This window comes from Polyodon spathula, chromosome 23 (assembly GCF_017654505.1).
Source record: "Polyodon spathula isolate WHYD16114869_AA chromosome 23, ASM1765450v1, whole genome shotgun sequence".
NCBI lineage: Eukaryota > Metazoa > Chordata > Actinopteri > Acipenseriformes > Polyodontidae > Polyodon > Polyodon spathula.
In genome coordinates this window covers 14,403,522-14,417,757 of record NC_054556.1, presented here as the reverse complement: position 1 = coordinate 14,417,757, position 14,236 = coordinate 14,403,522, and the positions used below count along the sequence as shown (strand labels likewise).

The 14,236-nt window shown below is 39.5% G+C and overlaps 1 protein-coding gene across 2 annotated transcripts in view; it reads right to left on the bottom strand.

Moving 5' to 3' along the window:
* Nucleotides 1-5,038: 5,038 nt before the first annotated feature.
* LOC121297967 (E3 ubiquitin-protein ligase RNF123) overlaps nt 5,039-14,236 on the bottom strand; it is a 159,067-nt gene continuing 149,869 nt past the window's right edge. For both annotated transcript variants that reach the window (XM_041224620.1, XM_041224621.1), the window contains exons 38-39: nt 8,328-8,413; nt 5,039-5,265 (exon numbers count right to left, since the gene is read on the bottom strand). In XM_041224620.1, coding sequence (XP_041080554.1) covers nt 5,166-5,265; nt 8,328-8,413 — 186 coding nt within the window. In that variant the 3' untranslated portion in view covers nt 5,039-5,165. The remainder of the gene's footprint in view (nt 5,266-8,327; nt 8,414-14,236) is intronic.

Sequence of the window (14,236 nt, the reverse complement as noted above, 5' to 3'; positions counted from 1 at the left end):
CACTGGGTTTGAGTAGCTCAGTGGTTAGAGAAAGTGCTGGGCTGCAGTGTGGATGGTAGTGGTTAGAATAATACACTGTACAGGTGCATTAAAGGGTGTCTATGACAATTTATCACCAGCAGTTCATCACCAGGTACAATTCATCACCAGCGACAATTCATCACGGAGGGTACGTTATCATATCACAGCTGTTTAAAATGCTACAGGTGAAAATGACCAGTGCGGTGCTTGTAGGTAGTTCAAAATTTCAGCATTTCTAGTGTTAAAATAAAGGTTTGAAAAGCAAACTTGTTATTTTAGTTTTTTGCTTGCTTTTTAGTTGGGTGGTCATGAACTAGTAAAAGTTAGTACATTATGGGTTTTATTTATGTTTATTTTTTAAGTGAATACGTACTGTATCTGTTATTTATGATTTATTATAGCTCTGTTTGTTTTTAGCACAGCTTTTATGATATATTGTGGCTTTAATTGGTGAGTTATTGTCTGTGATTAATTGTCGCTGGTGATGAATTGTTGGTGATGAAAAGTTTGCGATGAGAAGTTCGTGATGAATTGTCGCTGGTGATGAAGTGTTTATGATGAATTGTTGGTGATGAAAGGTGCATGACAAATTGACAGGATACCCATTAAAGGATGGGTGTAGGTTGAAGTTAACCTTACACAACATCCATCTCATGTACAGTTGTAATCAAAAGTTTACATACCTCAATGGAAATGTAGAATTTCTAGAAATTTCTCAAAACTTTTGTAGCAAAAGTTTTGCTTTTGTGGATGAGGAGAGTTACAAAAAAATACATGTCTACGTTATTTATTTCAGCAACTTTTTTTCTGCAAAACTCCAAAAATGCTAATTCAAAAGTATTCCTACCCTTTGGTGCTGATAGTATTGTCTACAAGGTGTTAGAAATTTCAATATGATAATGCAGAACCTAATTCTAGAAAAGTGCCAGGTAGGGGTAGGGGTGAAATCCTGCTGGTACTCACCGTTACTCTGTACGGAGACTTACTTAATCTGCTTTTCATCCAACGCAGGTGCATTCCATCCACTCACACAGTCCACTAGCGCAATGTTTCTCAAATGCATTTTCATTCATCGCAATTCATACTGTTTCTGTTAGCTTCTATTGGCCACCATCAACGTCAGTACACTCACTGCATTGATTGGCAGAGCTTTTCCTTCGGATCAGATTTCATTCAATGAGAGAAGACTTTAGCACTGCAATGTGAAAACAGCGGTATGGCGTAATTATCATTATTATGAAATAATAATTATTTGCTTCAGTGTGGTGGAGAAACTATCTGAAATATTCGAAACGAACATGGCTGCACATGAATTTGAAGGCAAAAGACCATGTCAGTGTTCACCATAAATTACATAGTTGATAAATATTAGAATTATCAAAAAATGTTTTGCCTTGCATCGATTTACCAGAGTGCCAGAATTGTGTAAAATGGCAAGTGATGTGCAGGACAGTAGAGATTAACAATAACATTAAAAACCACGCGCAAAGTTCAGATTTGGTAAGTGAGGCAGAATAGGGAGATGGGGATCTGCTTCACGCTTTTCAAACACAAGGTACACAAGCATAGTGATCCACATTGTGTTTTCTTGTGATCCTAGTATTTTCTATTATAAGGACTGTGATAAAACAACAAAAACGGTGAGGTGTTTTTTCTTTGTACAAATGTCAAAGATTTTGAAGATTTTTGTAAGTTAAATGTGAGTTTTCACTTGCGTGCACATCTAAAAAACAAAGGCGGAAGTAAACCACAGCAATGATTTTACTTTATGAAAATGTGTCTTTTGCCACTTTGTTCCTTGTGCATAAACCAGAATACCGGGGGAAAAAAAGAGTCTACTTTTGTACTGTTTCTGCCTGAAAAATCTTTTTCTGGAATAGATCATGGTAATTTATCTACACAGAAACACAACAGAGAAGCACACAGAACATCTTATTGTAAGATAAGTAATAAGTACAAAATAAATAAAAGAAACAGGGATAAATGTTCTAGCTTGGCCAGGTCCTGTAGGTGAGTATCCAGGGTCTGGAAAGTATGGGGATGATTTCTGAGAATACTATGGCCAAGTACACCATTAGTTGTAGTTGTGCCTGTTACATAATAAATTTGAGGGGTATTTTAGCCCCTATTGTACATTGTTTGACTTGGACCTTTGTGTATAATTTTTTCATAGCAGATTTTTTTTAATACTATTTTTTATAACACCATCCCTTTTTTAGGATATCCTAAAACAAACCCCCCCCCTCTACAGCAGTTACTGCATGGTGGAATATTTCTTAACGCTTCTCATTTAAGGTATAACTTAACTGTTATATTACAGTATTTTCAGCTTTTTTTAAGCCTTATTTTGTATGTATAAATGTATTGTGTACCAATATGTATACATTTTAAAAGTAATAATTAATTGGCAATCAAATTGTCTCAGTTATTAAAATGTTTACACCTGGCTGTGCATACAAGTACCTGCACTTTTTTTATTGAGAATTTCACCCCTGATAAAAGGGTTAGGCATAGGATGATTGCTGTCATTACCAAGAAGTCAATATAGGAAGAAGTAAAGAGCTATCTGGCCTAAGGCAGAACATTATTTGTCACAAAGCTGGAGGACACAAGATTTCCAAGCATTTGAGTATCCCAATACCAAACTGCCGTTTCTATTATCAAGTAGTACAAGGCTCATGGTGCTGTCACAACGCTCCCTCAGTCTGGAAGAAAGAAGGTTCTTTCACGAAGAACAGTAGAAGAATTGTAAGGAAGGTTAATACCAATCTGAGATTGACTGCCAAAGATACTCAAAGTAAATTGGCAAGTGGGACGGGGGGATTCCATTTTAACCATAGGTCGAGAATTGCATGGTGAAGGGCTTAATGGTTGCAAGCCAAGGAAAAAGCCATTCTTTGAAAAAAAAAACGTCACAAGGACAATCACTTAAAGTTTGCAAAACAGCAACTGAATGATGGATATGAGTTCTTGTTAAAGATTTTGTGGAGTAATGAAACAAAACTTCAAGCTATTTGGTCATGCTGATAGTCATTACGTTGGGAGAAAGTCTGGTAAGGAGTACAAAGAACCCCATACCTACCAAGCATGGAGGTGGTAATATCCTTCTATGGGACTGTTTTTCCTTGGCACAGAAAATTTAGTTCCAATACATGGTAAAATGGATTCCATAGCATACCAAAAAATATGACCAATCATCTGAAACCCTTCGCTACAAAACTTGGTTTAAAGCGCAACTGGACACTCCAACACAACAACGATCCAAAGCAAACATCAAAATCTACTTCAGAATGGTTATAGAAGAATAAAATCAAGGTTCTGGAATAGTCTAGTGAAAGTTCTGATCTAAATCCGATTGAGAATCTTTGGTATGAGTTGAAGAAGGCTGTGCACAAGAAAAGTTCTCGGAATTTGAATGAACTGAAACAATTTTGTGTTGAAGAATGGTCAAAAATCACCAAAGAATCACTGACAAAAGAATCATGCCAAAAGCTCATTGACAAATATCCTAATAATTTAAAAGAGGTTATTATTGCTAAAGGTGCCTCAACTAGCTATTAATTTTATTTTCCTCGTCAGGGTATGAATACTATTGAATTAGCATTTTTGGAGTTTTGCAAAAAAAACTGCTGAAATAAATAATTTCAGCAAATTTCAGTAACTTTTTTTTCCTCATCCACAAAAGCAAAACTTTTACTACAATTTTTTTCCCCTATAATTATTTGTTTTTGAGAAATTTCTAGAATTAACATTTCCACTGGGGTATGTAAACTTTCGATTACAACTGTACATGAGATGCATGTTCTGTAAAGTTAACTTCAACCTACACCCATCCTTTAACGCACCTGGCACTCTCACCACTAAGAAAACTGAAAATTCCTGAAAAAGTCCAAATATTTGCATGAAGGAAGTATTACCTTTATGCCCTTCACAGAAATCAATTGCTGAATGCTTGTCCACAGAGAAGCCCTCTTGTGCAAGGTGGTCCAGTGGTTAAAGAAAAGGGCTTGTTACCCGTAGGTTCCCAGTTCAAATCCCAGCTCAGCCACTGACTCACTGTGTGTGATCTTGAGCAAGTCAGCTCCTTCCTACGGTTGAGACATAATACTGAGGTCCTATGTAAGTAACTGTAGCAGCATTTGTTGATGCACAGTGGTCTACCCCCAAGTCTCTAAAAGTTGCTTTGGATAGTGTCTGCTAAATTGGTAAATAATTGTGCTTGTGCTTGGTGAGGCCATGCAGCTTCAACACTGGATTCAATGTGAAGAAATGCACAGTGGTCTACCAAGAGAACCAAGAGAAGACTGTTGATATTCAGGTGGATATACAGTACCTTCAAATAGATACAGAACTAAAACCAACACCACATTGCCAGGCCTAGTTTCAGTTGCTCTGAGGAAAGAGCTACAGCTCTCAAACTAGGCTTTGGGGATCCCAGGGGTCCTCACAAAATTCAGGAAACTTCTCTATTTTTAAAAAAAAAAATCAACAGGGATCCAGTTTGTACTGTACTTTACTAACTGAATTCAAATTGGACAAGCAGTTTAAGTCAGTTGAATCAGTTACCTATTTCTAGTAACATGCATGCATACGGCCTAGTCTACCTGTGTGACCTGTTGAGTTTGTGAGCTACGGAGGGATTGGGTGAAGCCTCTTAGTATACAACCTCGGTTTTGTTTATTATGGAGTTAGTAAGAAAATCAAACCTATTCTATATTAAGATACATTTAACGTTATTTCAAGAAAAGGGTTTTTTGTTCAGTTTCACGGCAGTAAGCGTGTCTTTAAACAATAACATGCAGTGCTCCCTTGATAGCTCACCATCTGATAATTCACAGTTTGCCCATAGTAAATGATAGTAAATTGTTGTACACAATTTTACTGTAGAAAGACCTTTCCCTGATTTATAATGTATAAGAGGCCCGTACTATCGGTGACAACCATCAGATTCATTCATATATATTTATATATAAGGGCATAAGTCACATAGTAAATATTTCAACCTTTCCATTGACACTTTTTCATTATCCAGCCTCATTTTATTAGATTTGATTTTGAACAACGTTGACTCGGTTTCTGAAGCCATGCGTCAGTGTGTGCGGATGTGTTGGTGGCCCTGCCTCTCGAGGGCTGGCTGGCTGGTGCTAGGAGGATGGGGGCTTGCTGTAGTCGTCCACTCCAGTGATGGTGGCTTTGCAGAAGAAACACTCCTTGTTGTTCATCAGGTGCTGGTTGATACAGGCTCTGTGAAACAAGGGCACCAGAACTCGACACGTGAGCAATACAGTTAGAACAATATCCTCTGCATACATGTGAGCAATACAATACAGGAGTGTATCACTTGTATTGTGATAGTGGTGCGTATCACTTGTATGGTGATAGTTGTCGTGACATATTCATGGCATAGTGGTGTGCATCGCTTGTATTGTGATAGCGGTGTGTATCGCTTGTATTGTGATAGTGGTGCATATCGCTTGTATTGTGATAGGGGTGTGTATCACTTGTATTGTGATAGTGGTGCATACCGCTTGTATTGTGATAGGGGTGTGACAGATTCATGGCATAGTGATGTGTATCGCTTGTATTGTGATAGTGGAGTGTGTCACTTGGATTGTGATAGGGGTGTGAAAGATTCATGGCATACCGGTGTGTATCACTTGTATTGTGATATAAAACTAAAAGCACATCATAGCTCACTGTAGTTCACCAAGTGCTTCTTGAATGAAGAATATGTGTGTTAACAAAAGAGTCCTTCATAGACCTTATTATGCATCACACAAGTAGCCCATGGGACCATAACTTATATTGTGATACATATGCGCCCTGCTTTTGTCAATAAGCCATTACATTCCTAGTTTTTACAATGATTCTGTCTTGCATTTTCACAAAGCCTAAGAGGGACATGTATCTAGTAATAGAAACTGGAAAATGTTTAAAAACTAGAATGAAACTGAAATGAAAAAATAAACATGAAAAACTAACATTCTGAGTGGTATTAATATCGTTTCACGAACATGTTGTATACAATAGCACAGCCAAGCTGCAATGGCTTCTTGCTCTGTGGCTTCCTTGTGTAGTACTGCTATCAATATGAGCCTCGATCGAACACATGACTAAACGCACAGCTCTGGGTCCCTCCTTCATAGTGATACCGTGTCGTGGTATGATTTCACGCGCAAGTACCCGGTTATGTGCAGTTAAAAATGTCTGCAAAATCAACAAGCGGCAGACAGAGAGAATGCTCGACTTGGGAGCATTTTGAGTACCCGGTGAGCAGTGGTGTAGTGCTAAATCCAAAAGTACCGGAACACCAACAAAATATAGATTTCTTAAACAAAAATGATACAAAAATGTATTTGTTCATTGAGGTTGAGGTAACATTTAATAGGTAATGCATGCGTCTTGCATGTGAGTTTTCTAGTCTACTCCCGTAGTCAGTGCTGGCAGACTGGCAGTTTTTCAGCCATATTTGTCTTGCTTTGAAAGAATCTTGCAGGTAAATACTCTTTGATGGTTTGGTTATTTTTATCGTGCTTGTTCTTTTTCTATTGCTTTCGATTATGAGGTCATCACCAGGGCAGAACTTCAATCCCCACAATGCACTGTATAGTATATCACATCCTCCCCCTGTCTTTTTTCTGGAGCTCTCCATCCAATAAAATTACGAATCACACAAACGCTGTTATTTTGTATTCGTCACCAATTTCACAACTGTACAATTACTATTATTTTTCAATTGATTTTAAAGAATGTATCTGCTGACAGTTCTGGACAGTTTAATTTTACATGACATTCTGAATACACGTTTTTTCCAGAACCTACCGCATTTGATCTTATCAGAGAATTTTTTTTTTTAAAAAGCAGTGGTTCTGGTACTATAAATTGTGAGAAAAAAACAAGCAAAGCAGATAAATAAATAAATAGTTTGCAACATTACTTTTTTTTTTTTTTTTAAATAAATGTGTAGCACTTATTTATGCTTTTGCAATATATATTAATCTTAAATGTAAGTGCGCTTTTTGGCTGCTTTAAAAAACCCAATTTTGCTACTTCTTCATCAGCTTTTTTATTACAACATTGTTAGCTTTGTTAAACTTTAGTTCTGTAGTTTATAATAGAAGTTCCTAATGTTCTCTTCATTGCATCACAAGGACAACTGACTGAATCGTACAATTGCGCAGGAATCAGGAGATGTGTGTAATTTGACTCTGCAAACATTTACAATGCCGGTTATTGGAGACGGAGAATCTGATTTGTGTATCATCATTAGTGGCACGCAGGGAATCTGAATCCTAATGCCGGTCCGACATGTTCCGGCTTGACTACACCATTTCTGGAGAGTATACAGACTATGACTTTTTTATTATCTATTTATATGGCGTAATATGCATTAATTGATGAGCATCCAAACTTTAGCACGGTGCAATTAGATATGCATTGTAAGGCAAGTTGGATTTATGTTTTCTTATATTATTACAGTCAGCGCCACCTAATCAGAATAGAAACTGAAGAACTGGGATACAGTATTTTCAAATTATGAATGGAGATCGCAGAGCAAGACAGGTTCGCGTAGCACAGTGCAGTGAGTAGGTGATTACGTTGTGACTTGTGTAAGCCGTATTTTAATATTGCATAATGTCAGTTGGCAACGTGGAAAAACAGTACCATTGTGTGGAGTGTGTGAGAGGAGAGGCCGCTGCTGTTCTTAGCACTGGAACAGGATTCACCTTAAATATTTGTCCATATTTGATCACCCTACTTGTTACAATGAGGATGAATAAGTTTGCACTGTCAAAAAAGAAATCTGGAATTTTAAGTGATTAAGTTTTTTTGTATGCAGCAACTCGGCATCAACCTAAAAAGTCTCTTAAAATGAAGATACTGAAACTGATTTTTCTAAAACTGAAAAAAATATATTTCTGAATTTATTGAACTGAAACTAAAACTAAAACAAAATAATAATTAAAAATGAAAACTAAATAATAATCTTACCAACTAAATAAAAGCTGGAGCTGAGCCTTTTCTCTTCACATCTGCGTTAGAAATATGAAAGCAACAGTGATCTTGCTTTCCTTGTTATTGCAGGTCACTGAATGGATTTCATTAGTGTCCAGGCATTCCGTCTCATTAGCTGAGCTCTTTGAAACCCTGCTAATGGCACAGGGACAGGTCCTGTATTAGCTCAGGGTGCTGAACAGGTTAATAGGAGGAGACGTCAGAGACTCTGTTTGATTTTCTCTATCAGGTTTTTCAGCTGTGTAACAGGGCTTAGGTAGCTCCTCCCATAGCTGTGTGCAGTGACTTACTTGCAGGATTTGTGGGAGCAGGGTTTGAAGATGGCGGAGATGGGGTGTGCATAGCAGATCGGACACAAGTCCTCTTCACTGGTGGGCTGAGGGAGAGGAAAGACAACAGAGAGGTTTTAGAATGGGGTCCCGAACACGACTAATGTAGTTTAGGGCAACCTTACTTAAAGAGCAAGTAGATTTTAAAAGCCATTTTCATTGCCTGGTCCTTAATATTGTACAGTGTTTATAATCATTCTGAGTGGTTCTGAGTTCTGGTGTTCCAATATTACATTTGTTTCTTTAAATCTGTCTTTACCTGACTTACCTGCTCCGAGCTCGTTATCTGACTTTACCTGCTCTGAGCTTGTCTGGAAAAAGTGCCAGCACTCAACATCCTTCCTCACTCTGTTCAAATCATGTGACAATATGACTCTGCCAGCCCCACCTACTCTCTCTGTCTCTATAAATGTAGAGCAGGTGGCGCTGGCAGTTTGAATATTGGAAGGCTGGTCAGTGCCGGCACTTAGGATTCTCCAGACAAGCTCAATACAGGCTCAACACAAGATCAACCCAAGCTCAATACAGGATCAGCCAGGTAAGAGCAGATATAGAGAACACTGATGATCTCATTAAATTAAATGTAAAAAAAAATAAATAAATAATAATAAAAGTAAAATGCTACTGGAAGCTAATCTTGGTAACAAACTCGAAGATTAGTGCTCACTGGGGTCTGTGAAAGCACCAGCACGCCCCTTTACACTAATATAAAGCAGTTGCTGAGATGCTGCTCAGTGTTCTGGACTGTATGGGTCCTGCTCCAGGACTCACTGGTGGATGTGGCAGGGAGCTGGAGCTGATGTAAGAGCTGTGCGTAGCACTACAGATCGCGATTAGCACATTAAATGATAATGGATCTCAGGCACAATATCGCTCAGCATCACAAAGTCATCCCTCTTCTCTGGGGGGTGGGGCAATGATCACTCCTCTAATTATAGAAACGCATGGGGCAATTAAGCAAAACACATTCACAAATTGCAAGGCAATTACTTGGAAGGACCCCTAATATGCTTTCAGTGACCTGTACCAGCCTGGAATGGGCAAGAAAAGCAGAGGCTGTGAAAGTCAAACTGAGTTTGAGCATTCTGCATGAAGAGGGGCAGCCTTTCCTGTATGTTATTCCAGTCAAGTTTGAAGAGGTGCAGTCTGTCCTGTATGTTAGAGTTCAGTCTAGTTTGAAGAGGTGAAGTCTGTCCTGTATGTTAGTCCAGTCTTCTTTGAAGAGGTGCAGTCTGTCCTGTATGTTAGTCCAGTCTAGTTTGAAGAGGGGCAGCCTGTCCAAACTCACAAGGGAGCCACTGGATCAGACCTCCTCATCACAGTGTTTACTCCAGCCTGGAAACCCACACAGTGATGTTACAGAACCAGAACAAAACAATCTGACTGTGCTGGAGAGCAGGCCCTGAATTCAACCTCAACTTGGAATACTGAAGTGTGTGTGGGAAACAGCTCATTTCACATGATATACAACTTCAAGAGAACATGCTACCTTATAGCAACACGATTCACATACTATACAACTTCAAGAGAAAATGGATGAATAGTTTTATACAACAAAATTAGTAATGTAAAAAATGAATTTTAAGAATTATAATACAAATTATAATTCCAGAACAATCTTAAACTATAATCTAGGTGCATACTTCAAATATAATTCTGGAGCAATCTCAAGTTATTATTCTGAAACGTTCTCAAATTATAATCTAGGTGCAGTCTCAAATTATAACCTAGGTGCAGTCTCAAATTATAATCTAGGTGCAGTCTCAAATTATAACCTAGGTGCAGTCTCGAATTATAATCTAGGTGCAGTCTCAAATTATAATCTAGGTGCACTACCAAATATAATTCCAGCATGGAACTAATTCAGGAACTAAATATCCTAGAACAATAGAACAAGCTTCTTTCAAACAGGAATTTTCTCCATGGACCAAAAGTAAAAGAAGAGGCTGGCAATAGAGGCTAGCTGTTTATATAAAGTAGCCTGGCATTACACAGACTAAAACATGGCCTCTGCTCAGTTGATTTATTACAGCATTGTCAAGCTGCTCCTAAAGAAACATATTTCTAGTCAGTTTTCCCAGCTCAGTGCAAAAGCAGCTCTGTTTACCCTAAATGAAGGGTGAGAGACCTGCACATACACATTGCTCACTCTACTCATCTCTATACAATGGACTTGTTTCACCAGCTAGATTACTGTGTCATCCTGGCAAAAAGGAAATAATACTGAAGTAATACAATAAGCAATGGCAGAGAAAGGGGATATCCTGTGTCTGCGCAGTGCAGTAATTGAAAGGGAGCTGTGTGACTTATCTGTGTGCAGCCAGAAGGGCAGCCTGAGTGAAGGTTACTTGGCTGATATAATGACCCTGTTAGAGACAAGGCAATACATTGCTTTGTAAGTGATTTCCTATTACTGTAAGGTGATCTGACACTATTGTGTGTTCCACAAGTCAGAGTGTATACCGGTTGTATTGTTCCATTTTTCAGTATGGATAACCCGCAATGTGGATGATTTCAATTTGAATTGAACAGACGGTTTAACGATGATAATGAATTTGGCTGGAGATCTTGTTTGTGGTGCTGACAGCTATCCGCAATGCTGGCCGACTACGAAAACACGATGACGTCATGTACTCTAGTACCGGGGATAGAAAGTGACTCATCAGGCCACAGCCCCTCAAAAGACAAGGTTGCCAAACCATGACTGGAAAAAAGATGATGAATGGTTAACGCAACAACTGCAGGGGCGCAACATCACCTACCCCCCAAAAATAGGAAATGGATGAATGAAAACGAAGCAGCTGAAACACGGGCCTGCCACCCTAGAGCATGGAATGCACAGAGGGTGAACCCGGCCTTTCCTGCCTGCCACGCACACTGCAGAAACTAAATACAAACTGCTCAGCACTCACTTAAGGAAAACCCCCTACTGGGTGGTAGGAGGAAATCATAGGGAATCCATGGCCGAGACCCTCTTCCTCCAGGCTCTAAAGATGGCCATCTCCCTGTTTGGCTTTGCAGAGCATGACTGAGAAGCCAAACAAAAAGAACTGATGTGAATGCAAGGTTAGACCCAAGTTTCTAAACAATCATAGTTTGTTTTTCTTATCCCCTTATCCATTTTCTGAGGTATGCAATTATTCTAAGTGGTTCTTATTTAAATTTTTTAATTACTTAAATATTGTGGTGTTTCTTTGGTGTTAAGACAATTCCCACTAAGATACACTGCCCTCTTTACAATGTACTATTGTTAGATATGTACTATGTCTTCAATATGTAGTGTTTCTGTGCTTGCAAGTGAACATGCAGATCTTGCTGTTAAAGTCAGAGAGAAACAGTCTCCAACACCTCCTCAATGAACTCTGCTCTGGGGTCACTGTGGTTTTGCTCTCCTCAATGAGCTCTGCTCTGGGGTCACTGTGGTTTTGCTCTCCTCAATGAGCTCTGCTCTGGGGTCACTGTGGTTTTGCTCTCCTCAATGAGCTCTGCTCTGGGGTCACTGTGGTTTTGCTCTCCTCAATGAGCTCTGCTCTGGGGTCACTGTGGTTTTGCTCTCCTCAATGAGCTCTGCTCTGGGGTCACTGTGGTTTTGCTCTCCTCAATGAGCTCTGCTCTGGGGTCACTGTGGTTTTGCTCTCCTCAATGAGCTCTGCTCTGGGGTCACTGTGGTTTTGCTCTCCTCAATGAGCTCTGCTCTGGGGTCACTGTGGTTTTGCTCTCCTCAATGAGCTCTGCTCTGGGGTCACTGTGGTTTTGCTCTCCTCAATGAGCTCTGCTCTGGGGGTCACTGGTTTTGCTCTCCTCAATGAGCTCTGTTCTAGGGTCACTGTGGTTTTGCTCTCCTCAATGAGCTCTGCTCTGGGGTCACTGTGGTTTTGCTCTCCTCAATGAGCTCTGCTCTGGGGTCACTGTGGTTTTGCTCTCCTCAATGAGCTCTGCTCTGGGGTCACTGTGGTTTTGCTCTCCTCAATGAGCTCTGTTCTGGGGTCACTGTGGTTTTGCTGTCCTCAATGAGCTCTGCTCTGGGGTCACTGTGGTTTTGCTCTCCTCAATGAGCTCTGCTCTGGGGTCACTGTGGTTCTGCTGCAGTGGTGTAAAGTGAGCTTAAAGTATCCTCCATTATCCAACAAGTGGATTTGGGCTGCCATTCTCTTCACTGAATAATAGATACAATTGAAAACTAAAAGAAAGTCCTTTCAATGAGGTCAGGATTATAGGCCAAGCTTTTCAAATATAATAAATACTATCCACTTAAAACAACGGTAATATTTGTTTTCTGCTTTCTTTTTGTTTTGGGTTGATGTATTGAAAACTGGGAGAAACTATGTAATTTTTTTGTAAAAATACAACAAAACATATACTGTACTGTTCAGTGCATCAAAACATCTGGGACAAGGTTAAAGTGGCAGGCATTGTATTGGCAAAATAACTGCTAATATACAACACCTGTAGAAAGTACTAGCATTGAAAAACTCTCATTTTGAAATCAAGTTGTTCCAAATTGCGCTGCTTTGCAGTATCCCTCGTCTACATACACTGCACATGAGGATGGGTGTGAGCGACTCAGAGTCAGGAGCTCTCATGCAGTATCCTGTCCAGGACGCATGTGTAACAGAAATCAAAGTGTCATTGAGGTATCTACATGTATACGTGTTGTTTATTTCAGGATACTAGCAATTGTTTGGATTGGATTCCCCTCGGGAGCAAAAGAAAGTTTGAATCTTGACTTGGGCCACAGACTACAGGGGTGTGGCCTGGATTTAGCAGAGTTTTGAGATACAGTACATTTCCAGCAGTCATACCACTGCCTCTGTAACAAAGGGCATTTAGTGAACAGGATTGAATTGCGTTTCAGACTCAGTGGGTGACAGCTTTGTTAATTACCTTCAGTTTTGCTGCAGTACAGGCTCTTTCTAAAAACAAGAAACCGTTGCTGAAGCTAGAGAGACGAAAACAGCTCTGGACTTTGTGAATAATTTACAAGATACCTTTTTCTCGGATAATTCTCTGTGCAGTGGAAATATCTCTCTTCATCAACAAAGGTGTTTTCATACAAAAAAGAAATACAAAGGTCAAAGCCGAATGTCTGCCACATTAGCAGAGCTCTAAGCGCTGGGTAATGAAATTAAAACCAATGCACTGACATTCTCTCCACAGGGCTTGTATTCTGAGCTTAAACAGAGAAACAAGGATTTTTCATGTTTAAAAATCTGGAATCAACACTGCTTTCAGTGACTTGCTATTGTGGGGACTCCTTCAGTGCTTCCCAGGGTCATTCTGCTGCATCATTACTGAGGTTAGGGTTCAGAAGAGTAAGGTAACTGAGTTACTGACTGCTACTGCATCATTATTAAGCTTAGGGTTCAGGCGAGTAAGGACTGAGTTACTGACTGCTACTGGATCATTATTAAGCTTAGGGTTCAGACGAGTAAGGACTGAGTTACTGACTGCTACTGCATCGTTATTGAGCTTAGGGTTCAGACGAGTAAGGACTGAGTTACTGACTGCTACTGGATCATTATTGAGCTTAGGGTTCAGATGAGTAAGGTAACTGAGTTACTGACTGCTACTATTTTCTCCTGAAATCAAACTCTTAATTCCCAGTCTGGTCCCTCTGCAATCCTATTTGCAGCTGCTACCCCCAATAACAGACACACTGAAAGCCAGTGATTCAGGCTCATTGCTGCTTGATGGACCACACGTTCTGCTTGAACCTGGGTTTATGAAGGTCCAGGTAACCTTGGGAAGAATACGTTGTAAACAAACTAGCAACATATTACCTCTGAACATTTCTGATAAACGATAATCAGCTGACCTATAATTATCACTTTTAATCGCCCTGTAATTACAATGCATGATTTTACTGTAAT